General features: G+C 38.5%; 1 protein-coding gene across 8 annotated transcripts in view; it reads right to left on the bottom strand.

Moving 5' to 3' along the window:
- TAB3 (TGF-beta activated kinase 1 (MAP3K7) binding protein 3) overlaps nt 1-23,741 on the bottom strand; it is a 93,263-nt gene that overhangs the window by 6,729 nt on the left and 62,793 nt on the right. For 3 of the 8 annotated variants that reach the window (XM_061410483.1, XM_061410485.1, XM_061410484.1), the window contains 5 exons: nt 22,194-23,655; nt 21,209-21,369; nt 15,487-15,580; nt 12,038-12,121; nt 6,102-6,203 (listed from right to left, as the gene is read on the bottom strand). In XM_061410483.1, the coding sequence (XP_061266467.1) occupies nt 6,102-6,203; nt 12,038-12,121; nt 15,487-15,580; nt 21,209-21,369; nt 22,194-23,655 (1,903 nt within the window). Of the gene's footprint in view, nt 1-6,091; nt 6,204-12,037; nt 12,122-15,486; nt 15,581-21,208; nt 21,370-22,193; nt 23,656-23,741 lie in introns of those variants that run through there. The other 5 variants (XM_061410487.1, XM_061410486.1, XR_009735102.1 and 2 more) reach the window with 5 other exon arrangements.

Genomic DNA, 23,741 nt, shown 5'->3' with positions numbered 1-23,741 from the left:
CTAGCAGAATAGGCTTGTCATGTCACTCTCTCCTGGATCCCTTTACTGGAAATAAAAGTGATGAGAGTCGTTCTCTTTTCCAAACTGAGGTTAGCAGGAGAAAATATAGGGCTAGCTCCTTGGATCCTTTAAGTTGGTAAGTCTTCTAAATTGTTAACATTTTAGAGAGCTCTCATCCTGAAATACTGTATTAATAGGTATTTATTTGGTATGCAGAAGCCCCCAAAGGCTTCAAAACTCCCAAAATAACCTCAATGAAAGGTACCTAAACAAAAACTTTATAAGCTGACATAATTATGCTCTCCTCTGTCCTTTGAGTCTTTGTATTCTAGTAATTCTCTGAGTTACCCTTCCACTCTGAAGAGAGTATTAAATGGTTATTAGAAATGAGACCACCTAAGACTGTATGTAAGCATCTTCATATCAAAGACTGAACTGAGTGCTCTAGGTAAAGAATTTCTTAAACCCAGGGTGGACCCTCAAAAGTTTTTGTAAACAGATAATCAAAATGGGAGGCCACTTCTGACTAAACTGATATGTATCTGATATTCAGAGCCTGACTGGATTTTTTTTTTGACTTCTCCCCAAACTAAATGGGGCTTTCTCAGGTGGCTGAGTAGCAAAGAATCTGTCTGCCAATGCAGGAGACACAAGAGATATGGGTTTGATCCCTGGGTCGGGAAGATCTCCTGGAGAAGCAAATGGCAACCAGCTCCAGTATTCTTGTCTGAGAAATCCCATGGACAGAAGAGCTGGGTGGGCTACAGTCCATGGAGCTGCAGAAGAGTCAGACATGATTGAATGAATGGGCATGCACGCACACACTAAGTTAAATGAGGAAATGAGAAACATTCTACCAAAGGTGGATGGGCGTATCAGTCCTTTGATGTCATTAAGCTGGCCATGCACTCCTTTGAGAAATTAAAAAGAGCTGTGCTTGTTTTACAAAACAAGTTTTTACAGAACCAGAGGTGTGGCTCCAAAACAGTCCAAAGCCCACAATCCTTTAACATGCCCCAAATCTCTTCTATTTATCTTAAGAGGCTTGTGTTAATAAACAACAACAACAAAAAGAAACTGGGTTATCGTATATGTCCAGTTTGTCATGCCAGCATTTCCTGATTGGCAAACCAGTTCATAATTACTTGTTTCTTAAGTTTTTGCTAGAAACAGTGGAAACAGTGTCAGACTTTATTTTTTTGGGCTCCAAAATCACTGCAGATGGTGACTGCAGCCATGAAATTAAAAGACACTTACTGCTTGGAAGGAAAGTTATGACCAACCTAGATAGCATATTCAAAAGCAGAGACATTACTTTGCCAACAAAGGTTCGTCTAGTCAAGGCTATGGTTTTTCCAGTGGTCATGTATGGATGTGAGAGTTGGACTGTGAAGAAAGCTGAGCGCCGAAGAATTGATGCTTTTGAACTGTGGTGTTAGAGAAGACTCTTGAGAGTCCCTTGAACTGCAAGGAGATCCAACCAGTCCATTCTGAAGGAGATCAGCCCTGGGATTTCTTTGGAAGGAATGATGCTAAAGCTGAAACTCCAGTACTTTGGCCACCTCATGCAAAGAGTTGACTCATTGGAAAAGACTCTGATGCTGGGAGGGATTGGGGGCAGGAGGAGAAGGGGACGAAGAGGATGAGATGGCTGGATGGCATCACTGACTCGATGGACGTGAGTCTGAGTGAACTCCGGGAGTTGGTGATGGACAGGGAGGGCTGGTGTGCTGCGATTCATGGGGTCGCAAAGAGTCAGACACGACTGAGCGAATGAACTGAACTGAAGGTTTCTAATAAGGAAAACATCTTTGTATGCAAGGAAGAAAAAGGTATAAGAAATGAAAATGTGTTTTGTTAATGGAATGGGAAGTAATTTTGTCATAAAGCTGGTTATTTCTAAATGGGAAAGAAAATAAGGAACAAATTAATATGAATATAGAAAGTTGAAGAAAGTTTATGAGAAAAGAATCTTAAGAATGGAATTCTATGGGTGGTCAGGACTAAGTAAATTTGAGTATATGAATTTTAATATTAAAGGGAAAAATGGTACAAAACCTGAATTTGGTTTTCAAAATTTTCTTCTAATATTAATCTGCTTCTGATAACATATTGTAAAGTTCCTTTACATTTTAAGCAATCTGTTATACCTTTCTGTATTTGGTTTTGAAACCTTTTATTGTCATTTTGAGTAAGGGAAAATAAGTATTGCTTCACAATAATCGTGAAGCATGATCACGAACTACTCGTGATCCTGTTTGTGACTAAGTGCTTTGAGACCTTAATATTTTTGACAAAATTCCTTAAGATCACATTCTAAGTGAAATTCTTTTGACTTCTTAGATAACTCTGAGGTTTTTCCTAAGGGCTCCTGGAACACCTCAAGAGAAATGTTTCCTCTACTTATCAAAGAAGAGATAATAAATTAATTAGGCTTATCTGATATGTTAAATTACATGGGGAGCGTGGTCAAATGGTGACAAATCTTCTTAGGTTATATTATATGGGTAGATGTAGAAATTATATTGAGTTCCTAAAAACCTGGTACATGGTACACACTAACAGAATGTTATCAGTCATAATTATCATAAATCATGGTAATGCCACAGAAATAGGAAAATTTTTGTTCATTTGCATTGTAGTCAGATCTTTTAAAGATGCCTTTTTAAGTCCTGTAGAGACCTTTACTGCTTTATTCTGATGATTTCTGCAAAAAAAAGCTTCATCTTCAAGAAGATATATAGAGAGGACTTTCTGATTGGTATAGATAGGTTTCTAATAACTTTCAGATCATACCACTGAACTGGGTAAGAAATTAGAAGAATGACAAGCTTGATGGCTTCTTAAATCTGATTAACAGAATAACAAAATCAAAGATTAGTCACATAGGACTCAGTGAATTGATGAATATAATATTTTTCCCTCTGAAATATTTTGGGTTTGAACTTGTATTTTCCATATATAAAGAAACCCTTCCCTTCAAGCTAATTATGACTTTCAAGCAAGTTTACTGAAGCCAGACTTATTTTGCAAATCTTAATTTGGCGATATTCTATACAAATGAGGGTAATTTTAGAGGGAAAAATTCTACTAAGGACATTATGTTCTCATGTTGTCTTTGAGGTTTTTGTATTTATTGCCCAAGACTAACTACTGTAAAGGTTGTTTCAGTAATCTATCTTTGGATGAAGATCAAATGCCCCATGACCTGCAACAAGGAGAGTATGCATACTGGAAAATACATTAGATAAAGGATTCTTTATAGCCACACTGGAAGGGGCTGTATCAGGCTCTGCAACTCCTACTTCTGACACCCCAAATGGATGAAGACCAGTGCTACCAGATCACCAGGATGAGGAGAAGACACGCAGGAAGTAGACAGTTGATCCAAGATGCTGGGCCAGGCCAGTATGCCAATTAATTTAATAACTGTGCTTTGACCTCCAATGGATGGAACGGTCCTCAGTACTTTCTCAAAGACTCTCTCCCAGATTATAATTCTCAGGTTAGCTCAAATAAAATTTTTCATTTGTTCTGCAGATCAACTATTTTTTTTTTTTTTTTGCATCGACAGGCTCATGACTCCTAAAGATGTAAGTATAATAGTTGTATCTGTTGTCTTATATGGAGGAATAAAAGACACTTCTGTTGAAGCTTCTGTTTGAGGAAAAATGTGCTGTATGCCATTTCCATTAAAGGTCCTCTCTTGAATAGTAGTCTTTATGCTTTTCTAGGGCAGGCAACTTGTTATTTTGTGAAGAATTTATCATAGTCAGAAAAGTTCAGATGTTAAACCCATAAACTGTTATATTCCATCTTTCTGTGCTAACTCCAAACACAGCTTTCAGTTTTAGATTGTGGCAATGCAAATGTTTAATATATAAAGGTTTTTCAAACTCCTTTTTTCTAACCTACAGAAATAACTGGAAAATCTTTTAAACTAACTAATCTAGGGTACCTGGGGCTCTCTTCACTGTTTTGACTGTAGGGGAGAAAAATTCTTTTTCCTCTACCTTTCTCAGTTCTTGGCTGAGACACCCCTGCAATAAAAGATTAAAGTTTATTAACATGTATACTCCTGTATACATGAGTGATACCCAGGAAAACTGAGTAACTTGCTGAGATGGCTGAAATCTTAGCATCTTCAGCTAAGACAGAAGAGATTGGAGTGTGTATGGAGTTTACCAGGAAAAGCAGAGTAAATAAGCACAAGGTTTGTTATGCAGATTTAAGTCAGTGCCTTCTCCATTGATGCTCTTGTCATTTAGAGTCACAAGAGAGACACAGAAGGAGACTGCCTTTATAAATGTAAATGTCCCTTACAAAAGGGTATAACTAATATTCTGTTTTCTGAGCTTTCTAGTATCTGCAGTTGCTCAGAATAATCCTAATGCCAAAGAGGCATATTTTGGGATGGCATGTTCTGTTACTCTTCAATACTATAACAATGTAATTTGGAACAGCAAGTCATGCAGAAGTAACTAATCAAAAAATATGTAAAAGGCATCTAAGAATTATTGTTGGTCCTAAAAAAAAGACACTGCTCATTTCATCATAGGGTGCGTGCTTGTGTGCTAAGTCACTTAAGTTGTGTCCGACTCTCTGTGACCCTAGGGACTGTAACTCGCTAGGCTCCTCTGTCCATGGAATTCTCCAGGCAAGAATCCTGGAGTGGGTTCCTGGAGTGCCATGCCTTAAATCTCTTTCAAGCAATCTTCCTGACCCAGGGATCAAACCAGTGTCTCTTGGGTCTCCTGCATTGCAGGTGGGTTCTTTACCACTAGCACCACATTCCCTGGTGGCTCAGATGGTAAAGAATCCATTTGCAATGCAGGAGACCCAGGTTTGATCCCTGGGTCGGAAAGACACCCTGGGGAAGGGAATAGGTTCCCGCTCCAGTACTCTTGCCTGGAGGGCTACAGTCAGTCCAAGGGGTCACAAAGAGTCGGACACTGATGAGCAACTAACAGTCATTGTCGGGAAACTGCTTAAATAAAAGCATGTAAAATCCCAAAGATGTTTGCTTTCATTTGATTTAAGGTGTGAAATGTTTTATGGAATATTAAAAAGCAAAGATGTCTTATGCCTCATGGAAAACAAAACATCTAAAGAATATGCATATTTATATACAAATAAGAACTGAACGTTTCAAGACGATTTTTAAATGGATTAAACTTAATTGGCCAATTTTTCATAAAAATGACTGTCTTACAAATGTCAAAAGTTAGCAACTTACAGGTTAATCCATATTGTTTATATAATAATGGGAACATAGGAGAAACTGATCAAAAGGATACAACTCAAACTGTAAAAAATTCTCAACATTTTCTATAGTTTTACAGATAACCTCATAGAAAAGTTATTTTTCAAATAACTAGAACTATGCCAAGTAGGCAAAGAAAGGATTTGTTCTGTAATTATATGAAGTACAATGTAGTTTCATGCTTGGTTTGTTCCTATGGTGGAGACCTTTTTACCTAGTTGTATACTATTTCTGCATTTAGGGGAATTTAAGAAGTATCAAGTGTGGCCTTATTTTCTGTGTTGAGTGTGTTAGTCACTCAGTCATATCCAACTCTTTGCAACCCCATGGATTGGGACCTGCCAGGCTTCTCCGTCTATGGAGTTCTCCAGGCCAGCATACTGGAGTGGATTGCCATTTCCTTCTCCAGGGGATCTTGCAGACCCAGGGATCAAACCTGTGTCTCCTGCATTGCAGGCAGACTCTATTGTCTGAGCCACCTGGGAAGACTAGACACTATTATTTTATAAGAATCTGTCCAATATGGTGGGCCACTAGCCACTTGATATGCAGTCACTCTGAATTGAGATGTGCTGTAAATAGAAAATATATACCAAATTTTGAAAAGTATGAAATAAGGTACAAAAAACCCAGTTCACTCTTATAAAACTTTGGCTAAGAGAAAATTTTAAATCATGTATGTGGCTCTAATTCTGTTGCTATTGGACTGCACAGCTTTAGAAACTCAGTAAAGAGTAATGTCTTAAAGGAAAAAAAGGTTGACCTTTACTTATGATAACTCTACATGGGTTAACACGTGTTTGGACACTGCACAAAGTCTAGACATACAAGTACAAACCATCTGCAGCTGCTGCCTGGGTGTCATGGACGTCCTCCTGTACTCTGGAGGTCACGCTAATTCTTCGGGCTTTCCTCTCAATTGTGCAGGGGTCTGATGAGTCTGCATGAGAAGAAGCAAAGCCAGGAAGAAGGGATCAAGCCGTTCATTAGAAGAGAGTGGACAGGCTCTCAAGAATCTTTCACAGGACACATGCAGTATTTATTCTTTGTTACTTGATGTTACCATTAGTTCTCCCAGGAAGGCAAGGGCCGTATTTAATACTGCCTTTACAACCTATCCAGAATGGCTCTTAAAAGTTTTTTCATCCTCTCTCATTACTTGGAATGCATGCCTGATTTCACCAAATTCCCAGGTTCGAGTGAGTTAGGGTGCAAACTTAATGCTAATAATTAAATGTCGGTATGAACACAAAATTTGGGACATTATACTTTACCAATTCCCTGATTAACCAATAGTTACTAGAAAATTATGGGTTTAAAGTCCACTATCCACATTAAAGGTAACAGTAGACTACAGCATTTCATAAATAAAGAACCAAAATAGTACTTGAAAAATCAAAACCAAGTGAAAGTAATATTATGTACTGGTAACACATACTCCCCAGTTGTTCATAAATTCCAGTTACCTATGTGTGCAGAAGTCCAGCAGCCCTCACAACATGGACTGCAGGCATATCCATTTCTGGCTAGAATACTGTTTCTATTAATTTTTAGGTAATCAGTAAGCAGTGTTTTGTATTAAGTGAAAACAGTAGAGTCTGGCTGCAATGTGGGAGACCTGGATTTGATCCCTGGGTTGGAAAGATGTCCTGGAGAAGGAAATGGCAACCCACTCCAGTATTCTTGCCTGGGAAATCCTGTGGTCAGAGGAGCCTGGTGGGCTACAGTTCATGGGATCACAAACAGGTGGACACGACTGAGTGACTAACACATACACAAAAGTCAAAAAAGGCAGACTTCATAGTATTTAACCTTAAGAACAAACATTTAAAATTTTGTAATCCGCTCTGAGCCTATAAGCAGTCCTCTAGTTCAACCAACCTTTGGAGACCAGTGTTTCACAATGTAAGTGTTGTGAAGCAGAGTAAACATCTCCTTTAGGTGCTAAAGAATAAGTTCTATTTCTTAGATTTGTAACCCCTTTTATAGCATCACATACCTCCTTCTCACTGACTCTTACAACAACCCCGTAAAGAAGCTAAATATTTGGACTGATGACCTCTATTGGTGTACAAACTGGATATAAACAAGGTCAGGTGGCCAAGACAATCAGAACCAGTGCTAAAGTTGTATGACAGCAAGGTCAGTGCCCTCTCCACTGTTAAGTCAAGGTGGGGGGGGATACTTTCTCAATCAGCTGAAGAGCTTACACACACACATGTGTTGCTTAACTGCAAAGTCTAGTCTAAAAAGGTTTCTGTGTCTTTCCTTCTTTCTCTCAAATTATCAAACTTATTCGGATAAACATCTATATTCCACTTGGATATTCTAAGTCTTGTGTATTTCCATATGAATTTCAGAATCAGATTAATGCATACCAAAAAAAGAAAAGTTACAGTTAAAATTGGTATTTCATCAGTATGAAAAGAATAGGTATCTGAACAATATTGATTTTTAAAAAAGACATGGTTTATGACTATTTAGGTATTGTTTGATTTCTTTTGGTAGTGTTTTATCATAGTCAATGTACATATCTCTGGTTAATTTATTAATAAGTGTCACTTATTAATTCTAATTGTCATTTCTGGGTAGCTCTAGATTTTCTTCACAAATAATCATGTCATCTGGAATGGCTACTGTATTCTATCAGATGTTTTCTCCTGTATAATGAAATGATTGTATGCTTTTTCCCTTTATTTTCTGAACACTGCATTCTTGAGCTTAAACCCAAGTTGGTCATGATGTATTATCTTTTTTTATATTGTTAATATTTTATTCATTTTTTTGGCTTTTATGTTCATGAGGATTTGATCTGTAAGTTTGTTTTCTTTTTGGGAGTTAGGTAATGTGCATCAGGTTTTGGAATCAGAGTCCTACTGGTTTCATAAGAAAATTAGATGCTTTCCTTCCTTCTGTTTCCTCAGAGTTTGTATGATTGGTATTATGTCTTCATTAAATACTTGATTTCTATGGGGATCATTAGTGTAACCATCCAGTTCTGAAGTTTTCATTGTGGGGAAACTTTTGATAATGGATTCAATTTCTTTAATTACATACACAACTATTAACAGTTATTTCATCCTATCTTTTCATTTCTGATTTTGGTAATCTGGTTTTTTCCTGTTTTTTTATTCTTCAAAGATCAAATGTTTGGTTTTGATAACTTTCTCTGTTATTTTTATGTCATCAATGGTTCTTATATTTTCTTTCTTCCACTTACTTTGGTTCTTTTCTTGATTCTTGGGTAGAATTGTATGTCACTGATATTAGATCTCCTTGTCTTACATGAGCATTTAAAGCTATAAATTTCCTTCTATGTACTACTGTAAAGAATCAGGCCTTGCTCAAAGAGAGGTCTAGCTTTGTCCCTAGCTCCTGGAAGATTAGCTCTAAAATCTTGAAATTTCCCAAGAGATAGAAGTATTTTTATTAAATATGGTGGGCCCTTCAAACCATAGAATTTATGCTAATAAGGTGGTTCACACTGGATATATCCCTTAAATAGGGTGATTCTTCCATGACAGCCCTTGAATCAATTCATTGGATTACCACTATAGACACAAATCTGGTACGTGGTAGTCATCCATTAAGATTCTTTTCACACTGTTTTTAGACAGCAGGAGGCTATTTTAAATTCAGGTCAGTTGAAATATCCATAGTACTATTAAAGAATGGAAATAACATGTACTCCATTGCAACCTATAAATGAAATACTTAAAACACTTTGTTGCACACAAAGCTGTTCAACCAAAATTTAAGTACTGTAGTGCAAGTAACATCATTTGTGTAGAATTTTCAATTCTGCTTTAAGTTTTGAGATTATAAAATGTTACATCCTTAGGTAATGCATTTTCCAGTATCAATATTATGTCTTCATGATCAGTCTATCTTGAGTTGCTTAAAGCAAAAAGAGATTAAGCAAAAAAACATTAAGATATGAAATGCACAGTTCACGACATTCTTGAGAATTACTAGAATGGAGAAGAAAATGATTAATTGGAAGTTCAGTATATCACACAGAAATGATTTAAGAGTATGCAAAAGTTACTCCTCCAAATCTTGGTTGTGTAGCATTTATTTTGCCCTTGATGAAGAGACACCTAGTGTCAATCTAATTGCTATGCCCACCTGTTAAATACACAAGGATTCTTTTGTGGCCTCTCAATCCTAGAAATTGAAGAAAGTAGAGAAAACCACTAGACCATTCAGGTATGACCTAAATCAAATCACTTATGACTATACTACAGTGAAAGTGAGAAACAGATTTAAGGGACTAATTCTGATAGAGTGCCTAATAAACTATGGACAGAGGTTCATGACATTGTACAGGAGACAGGGATCAAGACTATCCTCATGGAAAAGAAATGCAAAAAAGCAAAATGGCTGTCTGAGGAGGCCTTACAAATAGCTGTGAAAAGAAGAGAAGCGAAAAGCAAAGGAGAAAAGGAAAGATATAAGCATCTGAACGCAGAGTTCCAAAGAATAGCAAGGAGAGATAAGAAAGCCTTTCTCAGCGATCAATGCAAAGAAATAGAGGAAAACAACAGAATGGGAAAGACTAGAGATCTCTTCAAGAAAATTAGAGAGACCAAGGGAACATTTCATGTAAAGATGGGCTCCATAAAGGACAGAAATGGTAGGGACCTAACAAAAACAGAAGATGTTAAGAAGAGGTGGCAAGAATACACAGAAGAACTGTACAAAAAGATCTTCACGACCCAGATAATCACGATGGTGTGATCACTCACCTAGAGCCAGACATCCTGGAATGTGAAGTCAAGTGGGCCTTAGGAAACATCAGTATGAACAAAGCTAGTGGAGGTGATGGAATTCCTATTTCAAATGACCTATTTCAAATCCTGAAAGATGATGCTGTGAAAGTGCTGCACTCAGTATGCCAGCAAATTTGGAAAACTCAGCAGTGGCCACAGGACTGGAAAAGGTCAGTTTTCATTCCAATCCCAAAGAAAGGCAATGCCAAAGAATGCTCAAACTACCACACAGTTGCACTCATCTCACACGCTAGTAAAGTGATGCTTAAAATTCTCCAAGCCAGGCTTCAGCAATACGTGAACTGTGAACTTCCTGATGTTCAAGCTGGTTTTAGAAAAGGCAGAGGAACCAGAGATCAAATTGCCAACATCCTCTGGATCATAGAACAAGCAAGAGAGTTTCAGAAAAACATCTATTTCTGCTTTATTGACTATGCCAAAGCCTTTGACTGTGTGGATCACAATAAACTGTGGAAAGTTCTGAAAGAGATGGGCATACCAGACCACCTGACCTGCCTCTTGAGAAACCTGTATGCAGGTTTCAGGAAGCAACAGTTAGAAATGGACATGGAACAACAGAAGGGTTCCAAATAGGAAAGGGAGTACATCAAGGCTGTATACTGTCACCTTGCTTATTTAACTTATATGCAGAGTACATCATGAGAAACGCTGGGCTGGAGGAAGCACAAGCTGGAACCAAGATTGTGGGGAGAAATTATCAATAACCTCAGATATGCAGATGGTGCTGCTGCTAAGTCGCTTCAGTCGTGTCAGAATCTGTGTGACCCCATAGACATCAGCCCACCAGGTTCTGCCATCCCTGGGACTCTCCAGGCAAGAACACTGGAGTGGGTTGCCATTTCCTTCTCCAATGCATGAAAGTGAAAAGTGAAAGTGAAGTCGCTCAGTCGTGTCTAACTCTTTGTGACCCCATGGACTGCAGCCTACCAGGCTCCTCCGTCCATGGGATTTTCCAGGCAAGAGTACTAGAGTGGGTTGCCATTGCCTTCTCCGAGATATGCAGATGACACCACCGTTATGGCAGAAAGTGAAGAAGAACTAAAGAGCCTCGTGATGAAAGTGAAAGAGGAGAGTGAAAAAGCTGGCTTAAAGCTCAACATTCGGAAAACTAAGATCATGGCATCCAGTCCAATCACTTCATGGCAAACAGATGGGGAAACAATGGCTGACTTTATTTTTCTGGGCTCCAAAATCACTGCAGATGGTGACTGCAGCCATGAAATTAAAAGACATTTGCTCCTTGGAAGAAAAGCTGTGACCAACCTATACAGCATATTAAAAAGCAGAGATGTTACTTTGCCGACAAAGGTCCATCTAGTCAAAGCTATGGTTTTTCCAGTGGTCATGTATGGATGTGAGAGTTGGACCATAAAGAAAGCTGAGCACTGAAGAATTGATGCTTTTGAACTCTGGTGTTGGAGAAGACTCTTGAGAGTCCCTTGGATGGCAAGGAGATCCAATCAGTCCATCCTAAAGGAAATCAGTCCTGAATATTCATTGGAAGGACTGATGCTGAAGCTGAAACTCCAATACTCTGGCCACTTGATGTGAACAGCTGACTCATTGGAAAAGACCCTGATGCTGGGAAAGACTGAGGGCAGGAGAAGTAGGGGACGAAAGAGGATGAGACGGTTGGACAGCATCACCAACTCAATGGACGTGGGTTTGGGTGGATTCCAGGAGTTGGTGATGGACAGGGAGGCCTGTTGTGCTGTGGTTCATGGGGTTGCAAAAAGTCGGACACGACTGAGCGACTGAACTGAACTGAAAGCTATTTAAAAAAAATAAATTATATATTCCATTTTAGTTACCCTTGACAATAACTCTCAGAGTTAGTTTTGTAGTTTTTTAGAAAGTAAAGTTTATCAATAGCATAACATTTAAAATGCTATCTCTAATGAAATTTCTTTAGCTTTTTAGATGAACTCCAAAATGGTTTTCAAATACATTTCTGTGACGTCTGTGACATTTTGCTACTCACCTTTTTTAGGTGGCTTGGGTGGTACAACTGGACCAGGTTCTATGTTGTCATAAAAGTTATTCATAGCTTTTGGATCAAAGTTTCCTATAAAGAAAATAAAATCAGCAGGCATTTAGGGGTCTTTCTCCTGTTATATGCATTTTTTTGTTAGGGAAAATATAGGAGGAAAAAAAATACGTAAAAAGGGGAGCTGGTTTTCCAGGAGTTTATAATTCATTATACTATCCTACTGTTCTCTCACTGAAAGCATTTAAGCATTGTGAGAAAGGACCCAAGTGTCCTTCTACAATCTATCACGCAAAGGAACATTTTTTAACTATAAAGCTTATCTCTTTTCACAGGATTAAATATGTGGCACAGCTAGGTAAATGAAGAAGAGAAATGAAAGGATGACTGAACTGATTTCCCTGTTTGTTTTGATGTTAATAAACAAAACCATGACACAGCTTACGTTTGTGTCTGTTGTATTTACCTTAAATTTTTATTCATTATAAATTCAGGTAAAGAATAATCTATACATATACATTGACAAAGATTATTGAAGTTGTTATGATATTAGCAGTTTAGGTATTCCAATCTTTAAGAAAAGGAGAATCTTCAATGTTGCCTATGCTGCTGCTTCTAAGTCGCTTCAGTCGTGTCTGACTCTGCGCGACCCCATAGATGGCTGCCCACCAGGCTTCTCTGTCCCTGGGATTCTCCAGGCAAGAACACTGGAGTGGGTTGCCATTTCCTTCTCCGAACGTTGCCCATAGACTTATCAATAAAAAAAAAAAAAATGATATGCTGTCAATTTCAGAATAATAGAACAATCTCATCTCTCTCATTTAAACTGTTTACTCCTTGATACAGTTTCTGTTTTAGCTCCTTTTCCTGACATGATTTCTCTAAGGTCGGTTTTGATCCAATGCCAGCTTTGGGTCCTAGGTTCACATCTGTGAACGTGTCATTGCAACCTGCCAGTAGTTCTGCACAGTTCCAGTTAAACTTTTAAACTGTATCCATGCTTATTCACAGAGGATGTTGTGTGGTACTGATAGCTTAAATACATTGAATCTGCTGAATTTTAAACCCAGTTATTTTCCCCAAGAAAGTTTTGCTCACCAAAAGTAAAAATAAAGCTGCCTTTTATCAAGTCATGTACTGATAACTATCAAATCCAAATGCTGCATGTCAGAAAATGTCTAGAATCTCTAGATGAAAAGTTAAGGTTGGAAACTCAGTACAAAATTTTCCAGAGAATGTAAGAATGGAACTTAGTATAAAGTAGATATATTTGGACCCCTTATGAAGGGAGATTAGAATCTGCCTACAATGTAACAGACCCAGATTCGACCCTTGGGTCGGGAAGACACCCTGGAGAAGGAAATGGCAAGTCACTCCAGTATTCTTGCCTGGAGCGTTCCATGGACAGAGGAGCCTGGCAGGCTACAGTCCATGAGATCACACAGTCGGACACCACTGAGCGACTAACACAGTACCAAAAAGAGCTCTTTGTGGCCCACTGGAGACCAAAAACACAGGTAGGTCTTTGTTTATAAAACCTTAAGAACAGTTTTCCTTGCAGGTCCTATTATAGAAGTACTTTTATTCCATTTAGTTATGCTGCGTTTAATAATTTTCTGAAAACAAATCCCATGATGGCTCATGAAAGCCATAATGGTACTTAATTTATTTATTAGATCTTTTTATGGTTTAAGATGCTGTATATATTATTTCTTCAATTTCTTGAGTTACAACTGCTGCTTTCATTTCTAGATCCTATAAGGCCTTTACTAAAAATATCCTAATGCAATGTTTCAGGGATTCTTGTTTATCTTCAAAGAACACAGAAACAAAATAATGGATGCAACCTTCTAATACAGTAACAGTGGTTTGTATAATCTCCCATACAGTGTCTTTCACTGCTTACAGCTACTAGGCTGTAGAGTTCCTAGGCTTCTGAAAATAAGGGTACTCAACCAGAGTGCTTAAGTTTCACATGGAAATGTGCTTCTGTCTATTGCACAAAGTTCCATATCTTTTTATTCTCCTGCCTCTACTGTGTAATCTAGCTTTAAAATGGTAATGGGGTACTTGAAAAGAGAGTAGAAGCTCTCTCAGCTGCCATAATTTAGAACAGTAAGTAATGTTGGGTTGGCTGACTCGCACACAGAATTGTTAACAATTAATTACACAGCAACCTTAAGGATAGAAAAATAGGATCAAAGCAATATTTCAATGTTAGACCAAGACCTTTTCTTTGTGTGTGTTGACCAGACTTCTATATTGTCTTTCAGAAATAAACTCTACCTGTAATGATGACCTAAAGTAGGGGTGAGCAAACTTTTACCGTAAAGGGCCAGACAATAAACATTTTAAGTTTTGTAGACCTGAAATACAGTTGTAAGCCCTCAACTGTGGTGTTCAAACACAAAAGCAGGCTCAGGCAATATGTAGAGAAATGGGTGTGGCTATGTTCCACTGAAACTATTTACAAAGACAGCAGGCTAGTTTGCTGTAACGCGATCTATAATTTCCTGTTTTCATTTTAGAATGCAGCAAAAAAAGATATTTTAAGAACAGTTAATTTGAGACTAGAATCCTATTAGATGTTTATGATTTTCCTTCATAGCCCTTTTCAGTTGTTTTCACTATATCTAATTCACAGTCTCTATGTTTTTGTAGTGTCTGCCCTTGAGTCTTTATAAAGCATCTGCCTATCATTTTAATAGAAAAAGCAGCATTTCTTACATCCATATCCATTTTAAAAACATTATGCCAGTTACCATCCTTTTGTAATCTAAGCAGGTTTGAGAACAGGCACAACTGTCTGTTGGTAAGCAGACAATTCAACTGATGGGAGCAATAGTACGTGGACTTGCCAGAATGCAGCCTCATGGCTGGATATTTTACAGAGGAAAATGAAGCATATCTCTAACCTAGTGAGCTGAGTATATCAAAGTGAACTTGGGGAGCTTTTACTGTAGTAGACTTCAATAAGAAAGCCACAAAAATGAAATCTCTAAGATATAGTTGAATGTTTTCATGTAACACATAACAAAGAAAACGGAATACAGATTTTCCTTTTAAACTGAGTAATCTGATGTTCTGAGTTGGGATCCCTGTTTGCACAGACATCTTAGATGACTATCACATAAATCTACTGTGTTTTAGAAATAAAACCCAACAGTTTATGAAATAGTCTATGACTAAAAGATGATAAATATAGAGTGCCACCATAAAACAGTCTAAACGGTAAGAACTTAATGATGAAGTTGTATAAGTAAAATTATTTTTGATCACCCAAATCTGATCTGACTGTGAGGTGAGGGATGTCTATACCAGGACTGTGATCTTATAAAAGGTAGTTTTTACCCATTATATCTGTAAAACCAAAATGATTGCTATTGAAGCAGCATAACACACCACAGTATTACTTATGGTTTACCAAATAATCAAGTCTATACCTCTAGATTGAAGGAGGTCAACTTCTTTCAGTGTACAGTCAACATTTATCTGGAGTTGTCTGTTCATGCTTCTCAATCTTGTCATTTCCTCAGGCTAGTAAGAAAGGACCCAAAATAGCAATTGTGGGAAAGTCATTATCAAGCCCAACATTTAAGAACTGGTATTCATGTTAACTGTTCTGATAGGTTATTACCAAGAAAATGGCCTTAATCCCTTAAAGGGCATGTTTAAGAAGGCTTTATACTATGTTTTCCAAGGAATAGGTGAAATGGTGACATCAATATGGACACATAAAAACAAAATCCTCACATAATGTGGCGGGGCTATCATACTACACTATGTTCTCTCATACAAATACTACCATATATTAATCACAGAGCATTGAGAATATTTTCTTTCTACATTTGCATGGTAAGGGAAACTAGGCAACAACCTTGTAAACAAGCAGTTTCCATGATTTTAGTCTTGTCAAGGCTGGTAAAAATTACAGTGGTACTTCTTTTAATGAATAGTTACTAACTGTCAGGCACTATGTTCGCCAGAAGTCTCTCACTCTTGCCTCAACATTATCTTCCCAGGTAAGTACTGATATCACCCCCAGGGTATATATGATGAAGCTGAGGCACAAACAGGTTAAATAATTTTCCCAAGGTTCTTAAAAACTCGTAATGGGCAGATCCAGGATTTATACAGAAGTCTACTTTAGAAACGTCTCTAGAAATCTTTGCATCTTCTGTTTTTCCTACATAAAAGAAAGCTAGTAACCTAGTGCATGGAAACTGCAGAAACAAATAGATTCCATTCTCCCCCCAAGTCTGTTTCTTTCTGCCTTGACATGAACATGAGACACTGAAATGTGAAAAGAGCCCTATTTTTCGATTGGGTAAAGCTTTTTGGAAGCCTCTACTTCCCCCAAAGTTCTGAATGTCTTTACTATTCACATATATGTACAGTAAAAAATGAAGTTCAGAGTTTAGACTCTAGAGGTAATGAAGCTTTCAGCACAGTACAGCTAGGAAACCACTTACTAAGGTGACTGTAACTACATGAAGTAAAAGATAATATCTGCTATCACAGGAAGACAGAAGAAAATAATCTTCTGCTAAACATGGTGTTTTACTAAAAAGCTAAATATAAAAGTGAAGGAAAATCTAGAAAAATGGGTTAATTCTGAATGATGCAAGATACTATCCTGTTAGGACATCTCAGAATATCTGGGAATGTCCATTAAATTAGGTGGTGTCAAAAGTTTTAAGAAAGTAATGTAACAGGCAGTCTATAATAAGTGCAGCAATCCCTTCGAATGATAGGGGAACAAAAACGTCATTGAGAAATACTTATCATGGATTGCTCTTCTCATTCCTATGTTAACATGTAAAATAAATGCTTACATCTTGTCTATATTAACTATTAAAAGTGTAAAACACATCTGAGCATTGTAGTAAAGCACTTGTTCAAGGGTTTCAAAAAGTGATGCTGTCTTCCCAGGAATATATCAAAGAATCTAGTCTTTGCTTTGTAGAATTTTGGAGAAAGTCAAGTACCTAAAGGAGCAAATCCTTCTAACATATTTGCGGGCAGAGGGGGCTATTTCAGGTAGAGTGGTCTTGAACAGTGAAGCTGTGTAATCAGGTATGGAAATAACTATAATAAACGTTATAGTCAAGAGGCCACTGCACATTTGCTAGTAACAACCAAAAGGCTCTTGTCAACATGCTCATTTCCAAAGACAACAGAACCCTTGGTACTCACTGAACTATGATTTTTTTCTGTCAGATTCCTATGCCTCCTAACAGCTTTGGAGTGAGGGGACAATAGCTGTTTCTGGACCATTACTAGTATTTGTAGGAAACTATACTGTATTTTCATGAAGGTGGGATTTCAAGATGGGTTTGGTGTCATTTAACCTTGCTTGTTTGTAAAATTCCAGAATACTTAACATCTGACATTTCTAAGGAAAAAAATAGCTTGTTGTACAAAACATGGCAGAAATACCTTAATTCACCTGTTCTATCAGTTGGAGAGTATTTGTCAGAGAGAAGAAGGTCAAAGACCAGTGATGTTCTTTCATGGTTTTGCCTTGATTATGCATCCAGGACTGTGAGTAGGTTGATGCCACCACTCAATTAATCAGAAGACCAATGAAGAGGAAAAAACTTGTGGGATGGAGTAAGTGGAAGCGCTGATGAGTAAAATCTTATTTATCTTTCAAGGTATAACTTAAATTTCCCCCTTCTCCATGCAATTGTCACCTCTTTGAACTCCACTAGCAAAAAGCTAACAACAGAGTTCTATCTCAGAACTCTCAAAGTAGTTAATATCATTACCATGTAGTTGGCCAGCACTATTGATTCACTGTGTTACATTAGCTTTTCTTCCCCCATGTACAGGTTCATGGATCTATGTATGTCTTTTTGCATACAGATGTGGTTAAGCGATGACATCTCTCACAGCATTTAATAAAAGGCTTTGCAAACAACAGCCTGAGAGAAATGATGGCTATTAGGCATTTTTCAACTTCAGTCCTCCTTGGAAAGATTATTTTGCTGATCCTCTAAGTTTCTGCAACTGTACCTATAGTTGGTCACAAATATGCATTTCAGTTTGACGAGGCACATGGGTTTCTAACCAGGTGTTCATGTACTACTGGTTAAAGAAGCCATATAAGCATTAGCAATGAGCCTCTAGGAACAAAAAGGGAATTCTGACTAAATGCTTTGACATTTATATGTTATACAGGTTCCTAAAATGAAAAGAAAATCAAGTATTTTCAAAACATTTCAGATTTAAGCATATTTTTCCACTGTTTTGTAAATCAAAATTATGTAGTAAGAAGACTATTTGTTAAGCATTATATAAACTGTGTAATGCATATTATCTTAGGTTCTTCTGGATATGTAAAAAAATTCTATGAGATGGGTAGTCGTGGATATTGTAGAAGAGAGACCAAATATAAAGAAAGTAAGCTTATCCAAGGAGGTATAAGTGAAATAGGAGAAGAGGGATTCAAAGTCACATGTGCACTGGGAGGGTTTTTTCATCATAAAATTGATTTTGAATTGAAGTATGATGAATCATGTTTGTAATCAAGTACCTCCTGTCTCCATACAGGGAGTCTATAGAAGGATAATATATCAGGTTTGTAATCAATAAAACTGTGTCATCTTCTTTCCCTGTCTCCATAGAGGGTTTCTATAGAAGGATAATGTATCAAGTTTGTAATCAATAAAAGGGTGTCATTTCCTGTTTTCCTGTCTCCATAGAGGAATTCTATACAAGGATAATGTATTAGGTGTGTAATAAATAAGTGTTGTCTCCTGTCTCCTTTGTCTGTTGTTGACAGTCTCCTGTGACTCCTGTTTCCTGAATTGCCTGTCTACTGTTGTGCCTCCTGTCTTGTGTATCCTGTCTATATACACAGATTCTAGAGAAGGATACTAAATCAGGTTTGTAATCAATACGGCTCCTGTTACCTGTCTACAAAGAGGGATTCTATAGAAGGATAATGAATCAGGTTTCTAATAAATAAGTCTCCTATCTCCACAGAGGTATTCTATAGATGCACAATGAATCAGGTTTGTAATCAATAAAAGTGTCTCCTGTATCCTGTCTCCATAGAGGGATTCTAAGAAAGGAAAATGAATCAGATTTGTAATCAGTGAGTCTCCTCTCTTCTGTATCTATAGAGTGTTTCTATAGCAGGATAATGAATGAGGTTTGTACACAATAAGCTTCCTGTCTCCATAGAGGGTTTCTACAGAAGGATAATGAATGAGGTTTGCAATCCCTAAGTCTCCTGTCTCCAGAGATGGATGCAAGAGAAGGATACTGGATCAGGTGTGCAATCCTTAAATCTCCTGTTTCCTGGGATGCTAGAGAAGGACACTGCAACAGGTTTGCAGTCCCCCAAGTCTCCTGTGATGATGCTAGAGAAGGATACTGTATCAGGCTTGCCATCCCCAAGTCTTCTGAGATGATGCAGGAGAACTGCACCATCAGGTTTGCCATCCCTTAGGCATCTCCTGTCTCCTCAGTTGATGCTAGAGAAGGGATACTGCATGTGGTTTGCAATCCCTAAGTCTCCTGTCTCCTGTGATGCTAGAAAAGGATATGGCATCAGGTTGGCAGTCCATACATCTGCTGTCTCCTGAGATGATGAGAGAGGATAGTGCAAGAGGTTTGCCATCCCTAAGTCATCTCCTGAGACGAAGCTAGAGAAGGATACTGCATGAGGTTTGCCATCCTTAAGTCGTTTCAGTCTCCTGTCTCCTGAAATGATGCTAGGAGAAGGATACTGTATAAGGTTTGTGATGCCTAAGTCTCCTGAGACATTGCTAGAGAAGGATACAACATCAGGTTGGCAGTCCCTAAGTCTCCAGAGACGATGGGAGAGGATAGTGCATGAGGTTTGCCATCCTTTAGGCATCTCCTGTCTCCTGAGATGATGCTAGAGAAGGGATATTGCATGAGGTTTGTAATCCCTAAGTATCCTGTGATGCTAGAAAAGAATATGGCATTAGGTTGGCAGTCCCCAAGTCTCCTGAGAGGATGCTAAAAAAGGATACTGCATGAGGTTTGCAATCCCTAAGTCTCCAGGGGTGCTAGAGAAGGATTCGGCATCACCTTGGCAGTCCCCCAGTCTCCTGTTGTCTCCCATTAGAGCTAGTATCTTACTTCCCTAACCAGGAATGAAACCCATATCCCTTGCCTTCGGGGGCAAAGTCCTAACCACTATATCAGCTAGTAGCTCCTAAACCCTTAGCTTCTCTTTCCCTCCTTTGTCTCTGAACTTAACCTTGGTCAAAAGAGGTTAAGAATGCCTTCAGGTAAAAGAATAGAGCGAGTTGCTTCCTCAAGAACACACAAGAGTTCTACACAGAACGCTTTAGAGGACTAGTGAGAGCAAAGTACATGGAGGACGCAGATCGACTAGCTGAGGCAACTTCTCACTCAACCTCACAGATCACTTACCATATACAGTATTCAAGTTATTTCTTGAGGGATGGCTCGATTCTTCCCTCTAGCAGGTATACACTAAACTCCTCACTTTGGACCACACTCATAAGCTGAAAAAATTGCTTGCTAAATCAATGTTGAAGAGTCAAATGCTATTTGGGGTCTGAGGTTTTTAAGAATTGTTGAACTTACATAGCTACCAATTTGTTAACAGTATGTGGCCCAAATCTATGCATGACAGTACTTCTATAACCCCTGTTACAACTCCTGTTCAAACTGTTATCTTAGTTTCTACAATTATCTACACTTAAAATTACTCTGCTTGATAATGATCTAGAGTCAACACTTTCCCAAGATGCATATCGATCTTGCTCTAACTCATGTACATTAATGTACTGAGAAAAACAACTGTCTTAAATATATATGTACATAATACACAAAAGCATAAATGAATACCTGTGAACACTTATAAAGCATTTGGTCAAGTTTTACTTCTCATTTCTATTCTAACAGAAAGCAATCTATAGTGACTGAGCTGCCATACATTAATTATCTTTGAAAATACTCATGAAACTACAGAATTCCCCCAAGAGAACAAAAGAAACTATCCATTTATTTGGCTGAGAACAAAAGGCAAACATCCTTCATGTGCTGCTGACAGAACAAAATGCTACCGGGAAGAGAACTTAACATCAGAAGCAGCAGCCCAGACATGCAACATGCTCCCCAGCCCCCGCCTAATACATCCTAGTAGATCCTACTTACCGTTGGGATCGCCGTGGTGCAGCTGACCCTTCTGAGCCGCCTCTGCATCAGGTCATGCTCCATACCATTAACTTCTGCCTTCAAGCGCTCTAGCTCCTCTTTCTCAAGTTTCAATTGCTTTGCTAACCTCTCCATCCTTGCTCGCTGATGTAACAGCAAAGCTATAGCATTACAGACAAAGTCATTGCAGAAAATAACACTGAACAAGTGACAGGGACATCTGTACATGCATGGCTAATGTATGAAATACCCATAAAGACCCCGGTCATTCAACTTCAGTTGACATTTATTCTAAAGTCTTGCTAATGTGATTTGGCCTTCCTGTGTACTTTAATTTGGATCTGGTTCCTTCTGCCAAAATAATATCATCTATACATTCCTCCTCTTCTATTGTCCTTAGTTTCCCTAAGATTGTCTTCAATGATCCCTGGGTGTCATTTCACATATACTGAAAGAATAGTCAATTCTCCCCTATCTTTTAACAAACTTTTAAGATACTTTCTTCTCTTTATACTGAGTTAGGTCCACTGTGAACTACTCCAATAATGTTTTTCATTACCAACCCTACTTCCCATAAATACACAGTACTTAAAAAACTTCCTCACCCCCTTCAGTCCATCCACTTAAAAAATATTTAAATTTTTCCCTGTGATAAGCTTTAGGCCACCCTCTATGAGTCACTTTTTCCTACTCTGTAGTTGGTGTTTTGGACTATGTTGATTTCACTGGCCTATGATTTTCTCCCAATGAATGCACTTCTTAACATACAGTCTTTGAAGGCACTCTTATCATGACTACATTTTTCTATTTTAAAGTAAAATCTGTAGATGATTCTGAAGCACTAACCCTATTCTTAATAGCAATGCTACTGCCAAATATTTAATACATAGTACATTAATTAAACACCTAATATAAATTATTTACTTTGAGTAGGAGATTGCCATCGCCCCACAAAGACAATGTCATATAAAAGGGCTGAAATTACCTTGTGTATAAGCATAGTCATCAGATCCAGAACTGGAACTTCTCTGATATTTATGGCTTCCCTTTTCTCCCCCAGAGCCTGGTATCACTGAAATGGGCTGGATAGGTTCTGGGGCTGCAGAACGTTCTTCTTGGTCCACTAAATTTAACAGATTTTCAGTCATGGCTCGGCCTACAGTGATTTTAAAAACGGTCGTTGGGTTTGGTATCATCCGAGGAGATGGTGATGGAGCACAAGAAGGTCCAGTGGGCTGTGTATATGTAATATACACAGGATTGACAGTAAACGGAGGTTTCGGTTGACTGGATATCCCTCTAGAAGGAGAACTTGACGGTGGTGTGGTAGCTGTGTACAATGAGTGCTGATTCCGTGGAGATGGCTGGTTACTGATAGGTGAAGGACTCCTATTCATGGCTGTTCCAGATCTCTGAGAGGGTTCGACTGTAATTTCTATCTTCTTCATGGATCCTTTGGGTAAGCTAGATGTTGTATATGGGAGATAGGCTACCGAATGGCTTCCCTGTTTCTGATAGCTAGGAGGTCCTTGTTGATATGGATGGGGTGGCGTCGTTGAAGGACTAGGTGGCATAAAGACATGAGAACTGGGGTGGCCCAATGGAGACGGTTGTACTTGATGCTGAGGAGAGCTGAAGGGTGAAGGACACTGAGAAGGAGGTGGTGAATGGTAAGCAGGTTGAGGGATCTGCTGTTGTTTGGGAGAATACTGAGAAGGTGGATAGTTTTGTTGATGTGGATACACAGGTAAAGGACGCTGGCTATAATGAGGCACTGGGCCCTGTGGTGAGGACTGCCACGGTGTATTTTGAGGAGTCTGTCTTCCTGATGAACTCTGAGATGTCTGTCTAATATAAATAGAACCAGGAGACCCATACAGATTGCTCGGAATTTGTGGAAGAATTTGTAAAGCTCTTGGTACAGTCTGTCCAGAAGGGAGGTTTTGGGATACTGTAACAGTAATTGGATTGGTACTATACCGAGGTATGTGCATGTAGGAAGGAGGTGGCGGCGGCGGTGGTGAAGGCCCTTGCATAGCAGATGGAGTCATTCCTGTTTGCATGGAAGATGGCTGTTGAGGTGGCTGTGAAGGAGGAGTAGCTGCACTTCTGTTCTGTTCATTCATAAAAAAAGGATTGTAGTTTGGAGTAGTAGCAACAACAGCTGGAGCTGAGTGTGGTTCCTGAACTAAACATATCAGCTGTTTACCTGCTGCATGCTGTGGATCAATATGTCCATCACTTGAGCTATGTACCAGCGTTCGACCGCCATTAAGTTGCACACCATCTCCTGGGTGGTAGCTACTAGGAGAATGAATACCCAGGTTAATATGCAAAAGGCGGTTTCTATTCATCCTGCTGTCATCTGGACTATGGTATTCCATATATAAGTATTTACTACTCTCCTGGGAAAGGGCTCGGCAACAGGCTTCCAGATTGTTGTTATTCTAGGGGGAAAAAAAAGGGTACACAGAACATTGGCAAACATTAACAGATCCTAATAGTGGAACTGAAGCTTTGCCATAGATTTATG

The sequence above is a fragment of the Bos javanicus genome, chromosome X (assembly GCF_032452875.1).
Source record: "Bos javanicus breed banteng chromosome X, ARS-OSU_banteng_1.0, whole genome shotgun sequence".
Lineage (NCBI taxonomy): Eukaryota > Metazoa > Chordata > Mammalia > Artiodactyla > Bovidae > Bos > Bos javanicus.
This window is presented reverse-complemented; position numbering and strand designations above follow the sequence as displayed.